The 21,017-nt window shown below is 36.1% G+C and overlaps 1 protein-coding gene across 4 annotated transcripts in view; it reads right to left on the reverse strand.

The window, feature by feature from the left end:
• RUNDC3B (RUN domain containing 3B) overlaps positions 1-21,017 on the reverse strand; it is a 156,438-nt gene that overhangs the window by 125,564 nt on the left and 9,857 nt on the right. For all 4 annotated transcript variants that reach the window (XM_027102685.1, XM_027102687.1, XM_027102688.1 and 1 more), the window contains exon 2: positions 6,584-6,699. In XM_027102685.1, coding sequence (XP_026958486.1) covers positions 6,584-6,699 — 116 coding nt within the window. The remainder of the gene's footprint in view (positions 1-6,583; positions 6,700-21,017) is intronic.

Raw genomic sequence — 21,017 nt, forward strand, 5'->3', positions numbered from 1 at the left:
TGAGGGAGAGTAATGTCTATGAAGCAAGGTAAGGTTTTTAAATTTCAGTCTGGAAAATGATGACACTAACAGACTGTGACAAGTTATGTATATATAATGTAATACCTAGAGCGACCACTAAAAAATATACACAAAGAAATACACTCAAAAAGACTAGAGATGAATAAAAATGGAGTTCTAAAAAATTTTCAAGTAACTCACAGGAAAATAGGAAAAAGGAAACAGAGAAACCAAAACCAGAGGAAACAAACAGAAAACTACAAAATAAAATGGAAAGCCTATTGTATTTACCCACATTCTTGTTTACCATGTTTCTTCTTTCCTTTTAAAAGTTCCTTCTTTTATGACTCACTCCTGCTTAAAGAGGGTTCTTTAGCCACAGTTTTAGAGTTAAGTCTGCTGGCGATAAATTCCCTTAGTTTTCCATCATCTGAGAATGTCTAGATATTCCCTTCATTACTGAAGGTTAATTCTACTGGATATAGGATTCTGTGTGGACATTTTACTTTCAGCAGTTGACAGAAATGCTTCCATGGTTTCTGATGAGAAATCTGCTATCATTCAAATCGTTTTTCCCTTGTAGACAAGATATCATTTCCCTCTGGCTACTTTTCAACATTTTCTCTGTCTTTATTTCTAAAAAGTTTAATTATAATGTGCTGTGGCATGTATTTCTTTGGATTTACTCGGTGATCCACTTAGGTTCTTGAATCTGTATGTTTACCTCTCTTGCCAAATTTGAGAAAATTTCAGCCATTATTTCTTGGAGTACATTTTCAGTCTTTTCCTCTTTCACCTCTCCTTTGAGGACTCTGATGACAGGAATTTTAGATCTTTTTTTTACGGTCCCACAGATCCCTGAGGCTTTTTTTTTTTTTTCAGTCTCTTATTTCTAATTTTAGATTATTTTGAGTCTCTGTTATTTGATTAGGAAATTTCTATTGTTTTGTCTTCCAGTTCACTGATTCTTTCTTCTTTCCCCTCCATTTTCCTGTTGAGCCTATCCACTGAGCTTTTTAATTTAGTTTTGTACTTTTCCATATCAAAATTTCCACTTGCTTCTTCTTTTTACTTTCTATTTCTTTGCTGAGGTTTTCTACTTTTTCACTTGTTTCAAGTGTCTTTGGAATTGCTCAGTGAAGCATTTTTATCATGACTGATCTGTGATCTTTGTCAGTAATTCTACCACCTTTTATCATTTCAGTGTTGACATCTATTGTCTTTTGTTACGCAACTTGTGATCTTCCTGGTTCTTGGTATGAAAAGTGATCTTCAAATGAAACCTGGATATGTTCATACTATGTTATGAGACTATGATCTTATTTAAACCTTCTGTTTATTTGTTTGTTTTAAATAATTATTTTTGGCTGCGTTGGATCTTCATTGCTTCGTGCAGGCTTTCTCTAGTTGTGGAGAGCGGGGGCTACTCTTTGTTGTGGTGCGCAGGCTTCTCATTACAGTGGCTTCTCTTGTTGCGGAGCACTGGGCTCTATGTGCGTGGGCTTCAGTAGTTGGGGCAAGCGGGCTCAGGAGTTGTGGCTCACAAGCCCTAGAGCGCAGGCTCAGTACTTGTGGCACACGAGCTTAGTTGCTCCGTAGCGTGTGGGATCCTCCCGGAGCAGGGATTGAGCCGGTATGCCCTGCATTGGCAGGCGGATTCTTAACCACTGCGTCACCAGGGAAGTCCCTAAACCTGTTTTAACTGGCGTTCTATGACACTGCTCCATCAGGGGAAGGTCGGAGGGTGGAGGGCACCACATTTCATTCCTGGCAAGTGGAGGGAGAAGTCCAAGTTTCCTAGTTGGCCTTCACTGACACTTGAAGGAGGGGTCCTCATTACCGCTGGGTGGAGGTGGGAGTACAGGCTGACTGACAATGCACTGAGGGTAGCTTTGTCACCCGCTGGGTGATGGTCAAAGATATAACTCTCCAATACACCTCTTCCAACACAACCTCATTACTGCTGGGTGGGGATGAAAGTCCAGGCTCTCCACTGACACACTGTGGGGGCAGGTGGGAAGAGAAGGCTCACAACCACTGAAAAGGGAAGAAGTGCCAGCTCTCTGCTTGGTCTTTCTTGATACCACACTGTGGTGGTGTTGAGGTGCCCTGTTACAGTCTCATGAGGGTGGACTTCTAGGTTCTCCATTCAGCCTCTTCAGGCCTGGCTAGGGGTAGTGCCACACTTTTTCTGTGGTATTTGACTAAACTAGAGCAGATACTGTCTAAAAGTGTTCTGTCTTGCCAGGCTGTTCTATTCCTGGTCCTTTCGCTAGAAAGAGCAAGTCCTTGTCAGACTGTGTGTTTGTGTGTGTGTACATGTGCTTGTTGATGTCTGCAAGCTACTGGCGTATCCAGTACTCAGTGTCAGATGTAAAGCAACCAGAAAATCCAAGAAACCCACCACCATGCCATTCTTAAGGTCCTGAAGTCCCTAGACTTCTCCCTACCTTTCAGAGTCTTGTGTTTTATAGGTCCAGGGTTTTGGGTTACAGTAAGTAGGAGAAATAGGGGAACGTATGCTCACTTTATCTTCCCAGAAGTAGAATTTCAATTTTATAGCCACCTCATCTATCTCTAAAGTGAATGATGAAGAAAATAACACTTCATTTATTCCTTTCAAACTTGATCTCAGGCAACTAATTTAGAGAATCTAAAACACAAAACAAGCAATTTTTTAAAAGCCTTGGGATTTTACTTGGCCTTAATTTCAATGTGAGCAAAAGTGTGATGCGGGAATCAAAAAGTCACCGTAATCTCAAATTACAGAAGTTAGCCTATCTGAAGCACTTTACTCAGCTTTGAGTACCACATTTTAAGATCTCGGTAAACCAGTGATAAACCAGAAGAATAACTAAGACTATAGTGGTTCCAGAAGATCGAAATAACTAGAGACACTTTACCTGGAGGAAAGAAAAAGGGTAACTAAGGAGAAAGAATTATAGAATAGCAATCGTTTAATATTTATGAGGCCCACAATTTTAAAGAGGCAGAAAAGCACAGTCACATAAGTTGGCTTCTTATACATAAGAATTTTCTAACAATCTAAACTGCCCCAAAATTGATGGCCCTACTTTACTGTCCTAAGTTCCCCAATATCAGAAGTATTAAAACAAAGACTGTATGTCCACAGGTTGTAAATATCATTGAGCGGATGGCTTCAGTAGGAGGGAAACTGGAGTAGTGATTTTTAAGCTATGATTCACAGCGCTGCCTGAAGTGGTGCTGTGGAACTGGGGTGTGACTGCTGCCGAGCTGACAAAATGCCCGATTTCCCTACTCAGCTTCAACCAGACCTTCCGCTTACATGTCTAGCATCTGCAGTGTCTTTTATTAGGGGAGGTGGGAGTGGGCTGGAGAGAAGAAGTATGCTTTAAAGTAAAAGTCCAAAAATGACTGAACTGAAGACATGAACTAAGGCCTCTTTGAATTTTATATTCTGTGATTAATTCTTTCTTTTCCTTTTTTAAAGGAAATAAATAGTTTTTATTATTATTATTTTTAACATCTTTATTGGAGTATAACTGCTTTACAATGGTGTGTTAGTTTCTGCTTTATAACAAAGTGAATCAGCTATACATAAACATATATCCCCATATCTCTTCCCTCTTGCATCTCCCTCCCACCCTCCCTATCCCACCCCTCTAGGTGGTCACAAAGCACCGAGCTGATCTCCCTGTGCTATGCAGCAGCTTCCCACTAGCTATCTATTTTACATTTGGTGGTGTATTAATTCTTAGTTCTCAAATATAGTCCAGAAAAGTAAGATCATCATCTTATTAAGGAATTACTGCAAACAAGATTAATATATGTGATTTTAAAAGCCTCCTTGTTTTTCAATAATGGGGCTGTTAGAATGAATGAAGCTCTCCCTGTTACCTGTGTCAGCACAGCCTACATTGTGTCTGGGGATGAATTTTGGTTTTCTCTGAAAAAAATTGATAAACTAAACACCCTTTTATTTCAAAAATAAAAAGTAGCTAGAGAAAAGTAAATCTTATAAACCCATGAAGTTATACACTTTAAATTTGTACTTCTATCAAGAAAAACATTGAAAAAATGAGTTGTTATAATAACTAAACTTTGGGCTTCCCTGGTGGCGCAGTGGTTGAGACTCCGCCTGCCGATGCAGGGAACACGGGTTCGTGCCCCGGTCCGGGAAGGTCCCACGTGCCGCGGAGCGTCTGGGCCCGTGAGCCATGGTCGCTGAGCCTGTGCATCTGGAGCCTGTGCTCCGCAACGGGAGAGGCCACAACAGTGAGAGGCCCGCGTACCGCAAAAAAATAAAAAATAACTAAATTTTAAGTGAACACACTGTACTATTGAAATAATTATATAACTTCTCAGGACTTCCCTGGTGGTCCAGTGGGTAAGACTCCATGCTCCCAATGTAGGGGGCCTGGGTTCAATCCCTGCTCCGGGAACCAGATCCCACATGCATGCCACAAATAAGAGTTCACATGCCGCAACTAAGAGTCTGCATGCCACAACTAAACATGCCACAAAGAAGATCCCGCCTGCCGCAACTAAGACCCGGCGCTGCCAAAACAAATAAATAAGTATTTAAAAAACCAAAAAACTCAAAAAAACCTCCCAAATAATTACATAACGTCTCCAAAAGTAAAAGCAATTTATTACATATTAGAATACCAAAAAATGGGCAATATTATATGAAGTTTCTAGACACTTGAATCTTTAATAAACTACCTCATCTTGAGAGTTACAGATCATTTCATAATTCATATCTATAGTAATAACAGTGACCACCATAGTCGGCCTATAGGAACTTTTTTTTTATTTTAAATTTTTTAATTTATGTCTGACATGCGGGATCTTAGTTCCCCGACCAAGGATCGAACCCATGCCCCCTGCAGTGGAAGTGTGGAGTATTAACCACTGCACCACCAAGGAAGTCCCAACAGGTACTTTTTTTAAACAGCATGTTTTGAATTATTAATCTTACCTAGCTTAAAAAATTCACACAAACCTCATTGGATCATCTTTCTTACTGTCTTACTGTCATACTCGTGGAATTCTTATCCATAAATCAACTAGAGATTCTATTCTCAACACAGTAGTTCACTGGCTTCTCAGAAATAACATTCATGGTGATGAAGTAAGTCTAAAGGCCTATGATCTGTATTTTGCTGAGGCATGACTCAGGAGATGGCACACAGGCATGCAGGAGGGGTCCACTCATGCGGTAGTTAGTCAACCCCGCAACTCAGCACGGCTATATCAACACGGTCTAATTGTTTTCTGTTAGAGTTGTTTACGTATTCTGTGAGCGAATTAAATGCTAAATGGTACACCAAATGAAGGGAATTGAGGTCTTATGATAAAATCCTTGGAACATTAGGATACATCAAGCTCTGCTGTACTTGATGTGTTTTAAAGTATTATTTATAAGATTATGTATAAAATTTTAAAATACGATCACCACACAATATAGTAACCATGACAATATTTCAAAATACTTTCAGACGCTCTGCGTTCATAAAAACTTATTTTCTCATAAAAGGTAACACACTAATGACAGAAATTTTAGAAAATACAAGAACAGCAAAATAAGAAAAATAAATAACCCTTTAAAAATACAGAACAACAAACTTTTAACAGAAAAGCACCAGTGATTTTTATGGATCTCATTTTAAATTGCAAAGGGCTGAATGAATTCAGATTTTGTTTCCCCATTTATTAAATCCAACCATTTGTTATAAGCCCACAGGACTGCTCAACTGATGCTTTCAGCATCAAAAAGCACAAAACAGATTAACCTTCAGATTAAATTTGAGATTCTCATAAATTATATTACCACACAGATTACTTATTTGAAACTACTATACTATTAAGATTGTAAAGATAATAAAAACTTAAGTGAAAACATCTAAGATCAAGTCTCCTTTAGGAAAACTAGATAATGGAATTGTGATAAAGTTATTATTTATTATTACGAAAATTTATACTACATAATATTTCTTGATGTTATCAGCTATGTTTTACAGATGTATATTTTTAATTTAAAAATATTTTATAATTCTGAGAGAACACAGCTCCCATCTTCCCTTTTAAATTTTAAGAGATTTACATTTCTGACATTAATACATTTACTGATTTATTTTTTTTAAAGTCCAGCATCTCTTTTACATAGCTCTTTTTTAACCTACTTACAGCTAAAAAATTTTCAAAGATTCTGAGTTTAATGAAGAAAAGATTAAGCAAACAAACTTAATGCCTGGATGCTTCTCTGTAAACTAATTAAAATACCAACTAGTAATCTTTGAAGATGGGCTACCTTTTAATTTAAACTTTTATTTTAATTACATATAGAAAGTGATCCTGCTTTTTGTATGTGTCAATTAATATATTCAATATTTTTAATGCATCCTGGAAATGGGTATAAATCCAAGAATAGAGATTCTTTACAGGAACACAGCCAAAAGATTAGACCTTCTAAAATCAGTTTTATGTTTCTCAAGATGCTGCTTGGCTGCTACACACACCAGACTGTATGGTTTCTAAAATTTCAACCTTGTTAATACGAGAGCTGTTGGCAGAATAAATAATACATTAGCGCTATTACCTTTCAGCCGGTGACTTAGAATCTGTTCCAAAATAGCGGCAAAATTGTTAAATTCAGGAGAAGAATCATCAATTGTCTCAAAGCAGGACCGATCAATCAGGGTCTTCACAGAAAACCTATGGAAAAAAAGAGATTACGATTGCTTTTAAGTAGACTTGATTCATTCACCTAAATAGGAAAAACTAGAGGAAAGCAATTGAGAGAAGTATTACAGAAATACTTTATAACATTATATATTCTGAAAACTCCATTTACTCAAATTCATTCTGTCAATAGAAAATTTTACAGAAATATCAGACTTTTCACTTATATATTTTCTATCTGTTGACTACATTAAGAGTTAGAAATAGTTCATTGTCCACAGAACCAGTAAAATCAGAATAAAAAAGATGAACGAAATTATTAAGTTGAAAGCCATACTACTACTTGTAAGAGACTGCAGCGTCAGACCAAAATGTTTCTAAGAGTTTCGAGCACAAAATGGAATAAAACAGGTTGTGAGTATTCATGAGGTGTAGACCCCAAGTTTTTATGAGCTATAATAGGAAAACTTACAACTCTGTAAAGTGCACTATACTTTTCCTTCTCTTCAGAACGTCCTTTGTCTCTATTTTTGACTGCCAAGTACCAGTGCATTTTCCAAGACTCAGCTTAAATGCCATCTCTTCAATGAAGAATTATCCTCCTACAGATTCCTAGCACAAACTAGCATTTTGTTGGTATTTCCTTTAAGAGATGAGTACAATTTATCTTACTGCTGTTACTTGTGTGGTCTAACTCTATTTTATTAGAATATAAGTTCCTTCAGGGCAGAAACATTGCTTCTGTGTGTTTATATCTTCCTCAGCACATAGGACAATGCCTTGAACGATGTACTCTGTAAGTACTTGTTGATTTATTTTTAAGATCTATTTTGAAGGCGTGGCAAAGAAACATTTAAAGGCCAACGTCACAGCAAGACAAAAAGGAAGTTTATGATTTTTAACATGTATACCCTTCCTGTAACCACCACCAAAATCCGGATCCTGAACAGTTATGTTGCCCCTAGCATTTCCCTCATGCTATCCCTTTATAACCATACCATCCCTTTACAGTCATAGCCTATGAAGGGTGATATGTGAGTGCCTAAGTAAAGACAATCAATAGGGTATGAAGAGAAGGGGATAACGATGAGAGTTGTTAAATCATTAGAAATGTAAACTATGAGGGAGATAAAGGAGTATAAATTGTTCCTTAGGTTTTAGGCTTATTGGCAATGCTTATTCAATCAGGACAAAAAAATATAGGAGACAAGTATAAACGCAAATATAAAGAGATTTGTTTATATGAGTTATATCTATCAACATTTACTACTATATTAGAACTGAGTAATGTCTAAAATACAGGCAGTCCTCCCTTTGCACATAAAAATGACTGTGCAAGCTGAAACCATGCAAAGTGATCCCAATAATCAATGGAAAGAATTACAATTATTCTGTGCCCTTTACAAATTTTTGTCAAAACATTAAAAACTCTCTCACTGCCAGTTATTATGTATAGGGAAATGGAAAAAAACAGTCAAACGTATTTATTTACTACACTGTAATTTAGAACATTAGCAATACTAAGAATTCATTTTTGTGTCCTATGCCCTTTTCATTGACAATACACTAGAAAAGTGCTGCCAATCTGCAGCAAACTTCTAATAAGAATAAATAAGTATAACGTTCTTATTCAGTAAAAGAATGAAACGCTAAGTGTTCCTAAAATGAATAAACAAAAACCATACAGTCTCCACCTCCACCTTTGACCTAAAAAGAAGGAAACTTCTGAATGTTTCTCTCTAATCTTTAACAGATAGAACGGAATGGGAAATCTAACTCTGCAATGACACCCGAGGTAGGAGTAATCTACCACTTCAAAAAAGCATGGCATCTAAGATAGTAAGCACATAGGTGAAATGAACTGAAAACGACATTTAAAGATAAAAATAATAGAGTGCTTATTTCATCAAAACAAGCTAGGATAGAACTCAATTTCCACCTGTAACAGCCTGGTAAGATTTTAGCCACTACTGTCCTCCAGGAATAACACAAAATTACCTAAGAAATTTTCTTCTTTGTAAATGTAATAGGAAGGAAAAGCCATGGAGAGTAACACATATATCTCTGTAGCATCAAGAGACATGTACAGATCAATCCGTAGTCAATAAAACATGCCTTTCTATCATGTTATTAGTGCATCGTCTCCTCTAGAAGACACTATCTGCATGATGAAAACCTAAAATGGTGAACCTCAGAGCACTATATTACTTGTAACTCAGTATCTGGCTAAAAACTAAAAGAAAGGTGCAAATATCCCAAAGCATATCATTAGACACAATTTCTGTTATTTCTAAGCATGAAGCTATTTTAAGGGTGAGAAAGCTTTTTAAATAATTTCTATTATAACAAGGTTAATAATGAAGAAAAATAACGTTTCCCAGCATTGCTTTATCATTTATAGCCTACTCTCCTCCTGTCAACACAAACCAAAACTTCAGAAGGCAAATTAGTTCCTTAGAGTCCATGTTTTACTTCTAGCTAGCCAGGTCTTCCCACTCAACAGCTACTTCTCTAGAGTCATGTGGCTAGTTCCATTATGCCAGAAGAGTGAGAAGCTTTTCCTCCATAACACAGTAACTAAGACATGCTATAAAAACCAAACCTGTAAAAAGAATTTCAATACATCCAAAAAACATCACACAGATGCTGAGCTATTTCCTGATAATGATGACAATATTAGTCATCTATTTCCCAAAAAGGACTGATTTTAAAATAATGAAATGACAATTTGATGAATGTCTAAAAATACCAAATCAAGTCTAAGTAACAGCTTTTACATAAGAATTAAAAAGTCAAAAATTTACATAAAAGGGTCTTTTAATTAAGTGTGGTTTTTGAAATGTCTGTCTCTTAAAAGATTTTCTTTCCCACCTTCAATGTCCAAAGGAAATTTCTGTTAGCTTAGAAATAAGAAAAAATGTGACTAAAACCATCAAACTTAAAGCAGGAACTACCTTTTTCCCTTTGGAAACATACCAAGAAAGGTGAGATGGTTACCAAAACTACGTTTAAAACAATCTTCATTACACCCATATTAATTCCTTCCACAGCTCATAAGTTTGTAACATAATTGTAACAACAAATAGTTAAAAGCAAAAAATGTGACAATAAAGTCAAAAATAAAATTACTTTTCCTTAAAAAGCTAAAAATAGAGCTACCATATGATCCTGCAATCCCATTCCTGTGCATATATCCTCAAAAAACCATAATTCAAAAAGATACATGCACTCCAATGTTCATAGCAGCACTATTTACTTGACTATTTACAACAGTCAAGACATGGAAGCAAACCAAAATGTCCATCGATGGATGGATAAAGAAGTTGTAGTATGTATATACAATGGAATATACTCAGCCATAAAAAAGAATGAAATAATGCCATTTGTAGCAACACAGATGGACCTAGAGATTATCATACTAAGTGGAGTAAGCCAGACACAGAAAGATAAATATCATATGATATTGTTTATATATGAAATTTTTAAAAAATCATACAAATGAACTTATTTACAAAACAGAAAGAGACTCACAGACATAGAAAACAAACTTACGGTTACCAAAGAGGAACGGGGGTGGGCAGAGGGATAAATCAGGAGTTTGGGATTAACATATACACACTACTATATATAAAATAGATAACCAACAAGGACCTACTGTATAGCACAGGGAACTATACTCAATATTTTGTAATACCTATAAGGGAAAACAATCTGAAAAGTAATACGTATATATTTATATATAGATACATATACACATATATATATCTAAATATATATATATCTGAATCACTGTGCTGCACACCTGAAACTAACACAATATTGTAAATCAACTACACTTCAATAATAAAAAAAGAATTTTCTTGCAGGCCAAAATAACTTACTGTGTTAAATATGTACACTCTTTACTGGAAAGAAACTATTTAAAGAATGAAAATTCACCTTTAATACTTAGGCCCTGCATTAGTAATATACACAGATATAGTCCCATATACACAGAGCAATCAAGTAGGAAAGAAATGTATTCCCATCTCTTTACAACAAGCTTATGTAATCTTAACCATTTATCAAACATGCTTCAGAAAAAAATTCATTTCACAAAAACCAGATTTTCTTATCTATATTGTTATATCCCTTTACATGAAATTATACCTTAAGATAAGTAAAGTACATAAAAGCATACAGAATCATCACATTTCAAAACTAAAGGGGGTGGCACTCCCCTGGTGGCACAGTGGTTAAGAATCCACCTGCCAATGCAGGGGACACAGGTTCGAGCCCTGGTTTGGGAAGATCCCATATGCCGTGGAACAACTAAGCCAGTGAGCCACAACTACTGAGCCTGCGTTCCAGAGCCTGCGAGCCACAACTACTGACCCTGCATGACACAACTACTGAAGCCCACGTGCCTAGAGCCCGTGCTCTGTAACAAGAAGCCACCGCAATGAGAAGCCCACGCACCGCAACAAAGAATAGCCCCCGCTCGCCACAGAGAAAGCCTGCGCACAGCAACAAAGACCCAAAACAGCCAAAAAAAAAAAAAAAAAAAACCTAAACTAAAAGGGGTTCAGAAAAGTATATAGTCATTCATAAGAGTGATATTTTTTAAAAGAACATAAGTATCCAAGTTGTAAGAGAGAATTCTTTCCACTACTTCACACCAAATTTACAGGATTCCTTATAATATATTATTATCACTATCAGTCTTTACCAAGGTGTGGGGGTAATGATCCTCTGCCATTAATATAATACCTACCGTTAATAATCAACAAGGAGATATGATACAATCCACCCCAAATGTAATGTAAAATAGTGACTATGGATGATAATGAGCACAGTATTCACGTATATGTTCATTAGAAAGAAGGTTTATTTCTTTTCTTATATTTCACATCAGAAACCCCCCAAATCGAGAGGGCAGACAGCAGGAGCAAGAAGAACTACAATTCTGCAGCCTGTGGAAGGAAAACCACATTCACAGAAAGACAGACAAAATGAAAAGGCAGAGGACTCTGTACCAGATGAAGGAATAACATAAAACCCCAGAAAAACAACTAAATGAAGCAGAGATAGGCAACCTTCCAGAAAAAGAATTCAGAATAATGATAGTGAAGATGATCCAGGACCTTGGTAAAAGAATGGAGGGAAAAATCGAGCAGATGCAAATGTTTAACAGAGACCTAGAAGAATTAAAGAACAAACACATAGAAGAATTAAAGAACAAACAAACAGAGATGAACAATACAATAACTGAAATGAAAAATACACTAGAAGGAATCAATAGCAGAGGCAAAACTGAGGCAAAAGAACGGATAAGTGACCTGGAAGACAGAATGGTGGAATTCACTGCCATGGAATAGAATAAAGAAAAAGAATGAAAAGAAATGAAGACAGCCTAAGAGGCTTCTGGGACAACATTAAACGCAACAACATTCGCATTACAGGGGTCCCAGAAAGAGAAGAGAGAGAGAAAGGACCAGAGAAAATATTTGAAGAGATTATAGTCGAAAACTTCCCTAACGTGGGAAAGGAAAGAGCCACCCAAGTCCAGGAAGCGCAGAGAGTCCCAGGCAGGATAAACCCAAGGAAAAACATGCCAAGACACATAGTAATCATATTGGCAAAAATTAAAGACAAAGAAAAATTATTGAAAGCAACAAGGGAAAAATGACAAATAACATACAAGGGAACTCCCATAGGAGTTAACAGCTGATTTCTCAACAGAAACTCTACAAGCCAGAAGGGAGTGGTATGATATATTTAAAGTGATGAAAGAGAAGAACCTACAACCAGGATTACTCTACCTGGAAAGGATCTCATTCAGATTCAACGGAGAAATCAAAAGCTTTATAGACAAGCAAAAGCTAAGAGAACTCAGCACCACCACACCAGCTCTACAACAAATGCTAAAGGAACTTCTCTAAGTGGGAAACACAAGAGAAGAAAAGGACCTACAAAAACAAACCCATAACAATTAAGAAAGTAGTAATAGGAACATACATATTGATAACTACCTTAAATGTGAATGGATTAAATGCTCCACCAAAAGACACAGGGTCGCTGAATGGATACAATAACAAGACCCATATATATGCTGTCTACAAGGGACCCACTTCAGACCTAGGGACACTACAGACCAAAAGTGAGGGGATGGAAAAAGATATTCCATGAAAATGGAAATCAAAAGAAAGCTGGAGAAGCAATACTCATATCACATAAAAGACCTTAAAATAAAGAATGTTACAAGAGACAAGGAAAGACACTACATAATGATAAAGGGATCAATCCAAGAAGAAGATATAACAATTATAACTATATATGCACCCAACATAGGAGCATCTCAATACATAAGGCAACTACTAACAACTATAAAAGAGGAAACCGACAGGAACATAATAATAGTGGGGGACTCTAACACCTCACTTACACCAATGGAGAGATCATCCAAACAGAAAATTAATAAGGAAACACAAGCTTTAAATGACACAATAGACCAGATAGATTTAATTGATATTTATAGGACATTCCATCCAAAAACAGCAGGTTACACTTTCTTCTCAAGAGCACACAGAACATTCTGCAGTATAGATCACGTCTTGGGTCAAAAATCAAGCCTCAGTAAATTTAAGAAAACTGAAATCATATCAAGCATCTTTTCTGACCACCATGCTATGAGATTAGAAATCAATTACAGGGAAAAAAACGTAAAAAAACCACAAACACATGGAGGCTAAACAGTACGTTACTAAATCACCAAGAGATCACTGAAGAAATCAAAATATACCGAGAGGGCTTCCCTGTTGGCACAGTGGTTGAGGATCTGCCTGCCAATGCAGGGAACACGGGTTCGAGCCCTGGTCTGGGAAGATCCCACATGCCACGGAGCAACTAAGCCCGTGAGCCACAACTACTGAGCCAGCGCATCTGGACCCTGTGCTCCGCAACGGGAGAGGCCATGACAGTGAGAGGCCCACGCACCGCGATGAAGAGTGGTCCCCGCTCGCTGCAACTGGAGAAAGCCCTTGCACAGAAACGAAGACCCAACACAGCCAAAAATAAATATAAATAAATTAATTTAAAAAAAAAACATACCTAGAGACAAATTACAACGAAAACACAATGATCCAAAACCTATGGGATGCAGCAAAAGCAGTTCTAAGAGGGAAGTTTAGAGCAATACAAGCCTACCTCAAGAAACAAGAAAAGTCTCAAATAAACAATCTAACCTTACACCTAAAGGAACTAGAGAAAGAACAAACGAAACCGATCAGAGCAGAAATAAATGAAATAGAAACAAAGAAAACAACAGCAAAGATCAATAAAACTAAAAGCTGGTTCTTTGATGAGATAAACAAACTTTATAAACCATTAGCCAGACTCATCAAGAAAAAGAGGGAGAGGACTCAAATCAATAAAATTAGAAATGAAAAAGGAGAAGTTACAACAGACACCAGACAAATACAAAGCATCCTAAGAGACTACTACAAGCAACTCTATGCCAATAAAATGGTCAACCTGGAAGAAATGGACAGATTCTTAGAAAGGTATAACCTACCAAGACTGAACCAGGAAGAAACAGAAAATATGACCAATCACAAGTAATGAAATTGAAACTGTGATTAAAAATCTTCCAACAAACAAAAGTCCAGGACCAGACTGCTTCACAGGTGAATTCTATCAAACATTTAGAGAAGAGCTAACACCCATCCTTCTCAAACTCTTCCAAAAAATCGCAGACGAAGGAAAACTCCCAAACTCATTCTATGAGCCCACCATCAACCCTGATACCAAAACCAGGCAAAGATACTACAAAAAAAGAAAATTACAGACCAATATCACTGATGAATATAGATGTAAAATTCCTCAACAAAATACTAGCAAACAGAATCCAACAACACATTAAAAGGATGATACACCATGATCAACTGGGATTTATCCCAGGGATGCAAGGATTCTTCAATATACGCAAATCAATCAATGTGATACACCATATTAACAAATTGAAGAAGAAAAACCATATGATCATCTCAATCAATGCAGAAAAAGCTTTTGACAAAATTCATCACCCATTTATGATAAAAACTCTCCAGAAAGTGGGCATAGAGGGAACTTACCTCAACATAATGAAGCCCATATAAGACAAACCCACAGCAAACATCATTCTCAATGGTGAAAAACTGAAAGCATTTCCTCTAAGATCAGGAACAAGACAAGGATGTCCACTCTCGCCACTATCATTCAACACAGTTTTGGAAGTCCTAGCCACGGCAATCAGAAGAAAAAGAAATAAAAGGAATCCAAATCGGAAAAGAAGTAGAACTGTCACTGTTTGCAGATGACATGATACTATACATACAGAATCCTAAAGATGCCACCAGAAAACTACTAGAGCTATTCAATGAATTTGGTAAAGTTTCAGGATACAAAATTAAGGCACAGAAATCTCTTGCATTCCTATACATTAATGATGAAAAATCTGAAAGAGAACTTAAGGAAACACTCCCATTTACCATTGCAACAAAAAGAGTAAAATACCTAGGAATAAACCTACCTAGGGAGACAAAAGACCTGTATGCAGAAAACTATAAGACACTGATGAAAGAAATTAAAGATGATACAAACAGATGGAGAGATATACCATGTTCTTGGATTGGAAGAATCAATATTGTGAAAATGACTATACTACCCAAAGCAATCTACAGATTCAAGGCAATCCCTATCATATTACCAATGGCATTTTTTACAGAACTAGAACAAAAAATCTTAAAATTTGTATGGAGACACAAAAGACCCCAATAGCCAAAGCAGTCTTGAGGGAAAAAAACAGAGCTGGAGGAATCAGAATCCCTGACTTCAGACTATACTACAAAGCTGCAGTAATCAAGACAATATGGTACTGACACAAAAAGAGAAATATAGATCAATGGAACAGGATAGAAAGCCCACGCACCTAGGGTCAACTAATCTATGACAAAGGAGGCAAGCATATACAATGGAGAAAAGACAGCCTCTTCAATAAGTGGTGCTGGGAAAACTGGACAGCTACATGTAAAAGAATGAAATTAGAACACTCCCTAATACCATACACAAAAATAAACTCAAAATAGATTAGAGACCTAAATGTAAGACCGGACACTATAAAACGCTTAGAGAAAAACATGGCAGAACACTCTATGATATAAATCACAGCAAGATCTTTTTTGATTCACCTCCTAGAGTAATGGAAATAAAAACAAAAATAAACAAATGGAACCTAATGAAACTTCAGAGCTTTTGCAAAGCAAACTACAAACAACGTGAAAAGACAACCCTCAGAATGGGAGAAATATGTGCAAACAAATCAACGGACAAAGGATTAATCTCCAAAATATATAAACAGCTCATGCAGCTCAATATTAAAAAAAATCGATCAACCCAATCAAAAAAATGGGCAGAAGACCTAAATAGACATTTCTCCAAAGAAGACATACAGATGGTCAGGAAGCACATGAAAAGCTGCTCACCATCACTAATTATTAGAGAAATGCAAATCAAAACTACAATGAGGTATCACCTCACACCAGTCAGAATGGGCATCATCAGAAAATCTACAAACAACAAATGCTGGAGAGGGTGTTGAGAAAAGAGAACCCTCTTGCACTATTGGTGGGAATGTAAATTGATACAGCCACTATGGAGAACAGTATGGAGGTTCCTTAAAAAACTAAAAATAGAATTCCCGTATGACCCTGCAATCCCACTACTGGGCATATACCCAGAGAAAACCATAATTCAAAAAGACACATGCACCCCAATGTTCATTGCAGCACTATTTACAATAGCCAGGTCATAGAAGCAACCTAAATGCCCATTGATAGACAAATGGATAAAGAAGACGTGGTACACATATACAATGGAATATTACTCAGCTATAAAAAGGAACGAAATTGGGTCATTTGTAGAGTTGTGGATGGATCTAGAGACTGTCATACAGAGTGAAGTAAGTCAGAAAGAGAAAAACAAGTATCGTGTATTAACGCATATATGTGGAACCTAGAAAAATGGTACAGATGAACCGGTTTGCAGGGCAGAAATTGAGACACAGACGTAGAGAACAAATGTATGGACACCAAGGGGGGAGAGTGGCGGTGGGGGTGGTGGTGGGATGAATTGGGAGATTGGGATTGACATGTATACACTGATATGTATAAAATGGATAGCTAATAAGAACCTACTGTATAAAATTAAATTAAATTTTAAAAAAAAGAACCCCCCCCAAATCTTTTTGAATCAGCAATTTGCCTTCTTTTTTCAAGTTTTATGCAAGTTAAGAACTCCCAACCATCATGTGTATTTTCCCCTTTATTTTTTTCTATAATTTAAATTCCTTGGTAAGAAGAAAAAAATACTTTTCATAGATCCATTTAGCAGCAGTCTGTAGACTATTGTCCACAGGCCAAAACCAACCAGTTGCCTGTTTCTGTAAATAAAGTTTTATTGAAACACAGAATAAAAAAGTTCCAACCATCCGGAATATATATCGTGAAACTCAAAAGTCTATTTTGGCAGTGTTTACCATTTTTTAAACTTCTGCTCAATGTAAAAATCAAAAAAAGGGAGAGAAGTATATTTTAAAATATTTTCCACACCTCTACTGTCAAAATTTCTTTCAAAATAGAATTGTTAATCTAGGTACCTTAAGGCTGAGATAGTATATTATTAACATCTTGTCCTGCTATATAAGCAGACTGATGAGAGCAAGATTGCACAACATGAAAAATAACGTTGAAGCACTATCTTCAAAAAAAGGACAATTTTAAAAAATTTATTTAAAATTACAAAGTATTCAAACCAAGAAAATTTCTCATCTTAAAATAACTCATTTGACTTCTTATATGAAATAACTCCCAATTAAAATCATTTTAATAAAGAATACTTTCACTGTACACTTGGATCACATATATCCCTTTGGAACCCAATTCTTCTTTACTCAATGACAAGTGAAAATATTCAAGTAATATATTTTAACATAGGTAAGCTATCTAGTAACTAGATAGACAATTCTACTACTGAAGTTATTAGATTTTTTTAAATTTGAAAATTTTTTATTTGTTTTCAGTTTTTAAAGGTTATATTCTATTTATAGTTATTATAAAATATCTGCTATCTCCCCCGTGTTGTACAATATATCCTTATAGATTATTTTATACCTAATAGTTTATACCTCTTAATCCCCTGCCCTTATATTGCCCCTCCTCCTCCCTTCTCTCTCCCCACTGGTAACCACTAGTTTGTTCTCTATATCTGTGAGTCTAAAGCTATTAGATGTTTAAAACTCTACTATCATTAGAGATTAGTCCCTAGGGTGACTGTTTAAAAGTAAGTGAGGATGGTTCTTTAATTCACCTTCAACCTTATTTTGGAAATGTCCACTGCTATTATTCTTCACTAGTTAGGGAGAATTACCTCATTTGATAAACATGCCCACTACATACTAGATGCTGGGAATAAAACAGATGCTGAATAAATTATGATTCCTGGACTTGAGAAACGCACAATCTAATAGGAGACAAAAAGATAATTAGATTACAGCATAATGAGAGCCATATTTATTTAAAAGTATGTTTTAGGATGAGCGGGGATAAATGGTTCTAACACTACTGGAGAGGCAATAAAATTTAAATTTGCATTATATGTAATAAATCAAGGGTAACTGCCCAAAGGATAGAAACCAAATATACGAATAGTTGACCCTTGAACAACACAGATTTGAACTGCAGAGGTCCACTTGTACATGGACCATTTATTTCCCATAAATACATACTACAGTAGTGTATGATCCACGGTTGGGTGAATCTGTGGATGCAGAATCACAAGTATGGAGGTCTGACTGCAAAGTTACACGTAGACTTTTGACTTGTGGAGGATCAGCATCGCAACCCCCACATTGTTCAAGGGTCCACTGTATAGAAAACAGAAAAGAATATATGACCAACAAGTTCATAGAGAGAAAAACTCTATGTGGAATAAATGAAATAATAAAAAATACTGATCTATAACAAAATAAGAAGAGAGAAAAAGTGAACATAAATAGTAAAATGGTAGCCATAAACCCAAATGTAATAACATTAAATAGAGATGGGCTAAATACTCTAAATAAAACACTAGATAAAATTCAAAATTCAATTCTATCCTGCCTACACGAGACACTTTACATTTAAGGACCCAGAAATACTGAAATTTAGGAATGGAAAAAGTAGAGACTTCCCTGGTGGTCCGGTGGGTAAGACTCCACGCTCCCAATGCAGGGGGCCCAGGTTGAATCCCTGGTTGGGAACTAGATCCTGAATGCATGCCGCAACCTAAGAAGTCCACATGCCCCAACTAAAAGATCCCACATACTGCAACTAAACATGCTGCAACGCAGACCTGGCGCAGCCTATATAAATAAATAAATATTAAGGGGAAAAAAAGAATGGAAAAAGTACATCATACAAATGCTAACAACAAGAAAGCTGTTTTAACTACGTTAATAGCAGGGAAAAAATAGACTCTAAGGTAGGAACAGTATTAGAGATAAAGAAAGACATTTCATGGTAACAAAGGAATGAAATCACTAGGAAGAGATCACAATTCTAAATCTGCACCCACCTAGTAATCGAGCAACAAAATACTTACAACAACAACAAAAAAATGACAGGGACTTCCCTGGTGGTCCACTGGCAAAGAATCCACCTTCCAAGGCAGGGGACCCAGGTTCCATCCCTGGTGGGGAACTAAGATCCCACATGCCGCGGGGCAACTAAGCCCACGTACCACAACTACTGAGCTCGTGTACCTCAACGAGAGAGCCCACATGCCGCAAATTACAGAGCCCATGCGCCCTAGAGCCCATGCGCCACAACTAAAGAGTGAAAAACCGTATGCCGCAACTAGAGAGAAACCCGCATGCCACAACAAAGACCCAACACAGTCAAAGAAAAATAATAACAATAATAAAGAAAATAAATTTTAAAAAATATGACAGAACTAAGAGGAGAAAAAGACAAATCTACACTCACAGAGATAGACTTTAACACATCTCTCTTAATATCAGGCTAAGCACACAAACAGCTAGTAAGGATACAGAAGATATAAACACAATTAACATACTAGACCTAATTGGCATACATGCAATCAACAATGACAGCATACAGTCGTCCCTTGATAACCGTGGGGAATTGGTTCCAGGACCCCTGAGGATACCAAAATCCACAGATGCTCAAGTCCCTTAAAGTTGGACCTCCATATAGGCGGATGTGGAACCAGTGGATACAGAGGGCTGTTTATATTCTTTTCAAATGCATATAAAATATTTATCAAAATTAACCATATGTTGCATCATAAAAGCATAAATAAAAATTCAAAACTTTAAAATCTTTTAGAATATTCTCTGCACAGTGGAATTAAGTTAGAATTCAATAACTAAAAATAGAAAATCCTCAGCTGTCTGAAAATTAAACAATATCTTTTAAAATAACCCATGAGTCAAAAAAGAAATCCCAACAGAAAGTAGAAAACATTTTAAACTAATTAATAGTGAAGATACAAATTTTAAACCTTGTTTGCTATCTCAAAGCAATGTCAAACAAGGGAATGTGCAGTCTTAGAATGCATAGAACGGAAAGATGAAAAAGGCTGAAAAACAATGATTTAAACTCCCATCTCAAATTAGAAAAAGAAAATGAACTTTAAAAAAGTGGAAGGAAGGAAATAAAGACAGGAAGAGGAATCAATAAATTAAGAAATATACAACAGAGGAAATTAAAGCCAAAGGCTGGTTCTCTGAAGATATTAATAAAATTTATATACTCCGAGTAAGAAAAAAAAAAACATGGGAAAAACAGAGATTACCAATATCAGGAGAGAAAAATGGAAAATGACTACAGATTTTTAAACAATAGAAAGATATTAAGAGGATATTAAGAAAAGTTTTAAGTCTAAATTTGATAACATACATGAAATCGGTGTATTCCTTGAAGAACTCGCTGAAACTGATAAAAGAAGAAACAGGAAATCTCAATTGTTCAGTATCTATTAAATAAATTGAATCTGTTATTAAACGACTTCCCACAAAGACAATTTGCGGTTCAGATTTCTTCCCTGGTGAATTCTTCCAAAAGTTTAAGAAAGAAATAATATTAATCTTACACAAATTCTTCTACAGAACACAAAAGAACATTTCCCAACTTGTTTTGTAAGGTCAGATAATTTTAACGACAAACCGAGACAAGGACACTATAAGAAAGAACAATCACAGACCAATCACTTTCATGAACAAATATGCAAAAATCCCAAATAAAATATCAACTCATTGAATGTAAATATATGTAAAA

The sequence above is a fragment of the Aethalodelphis obliquidens genome, unplaced genomic scaffold, assembly GCF_003676395.1.
Source record: "Aethalodelphis obliquidens isolate GAN/ISIS:26980383/991018 unplaced genomic scaffold, ASM367639v1 scaffold5, whole genome shotgun sequence".
Classification (NCBI taxonomy): domain Eukaryota; kingdom Metazoa; phylum Chordata; class Mammalia; order Artiodactyla; family Delphinidae; genus Aethalodelphis; species Aethalodelphis obliquidens.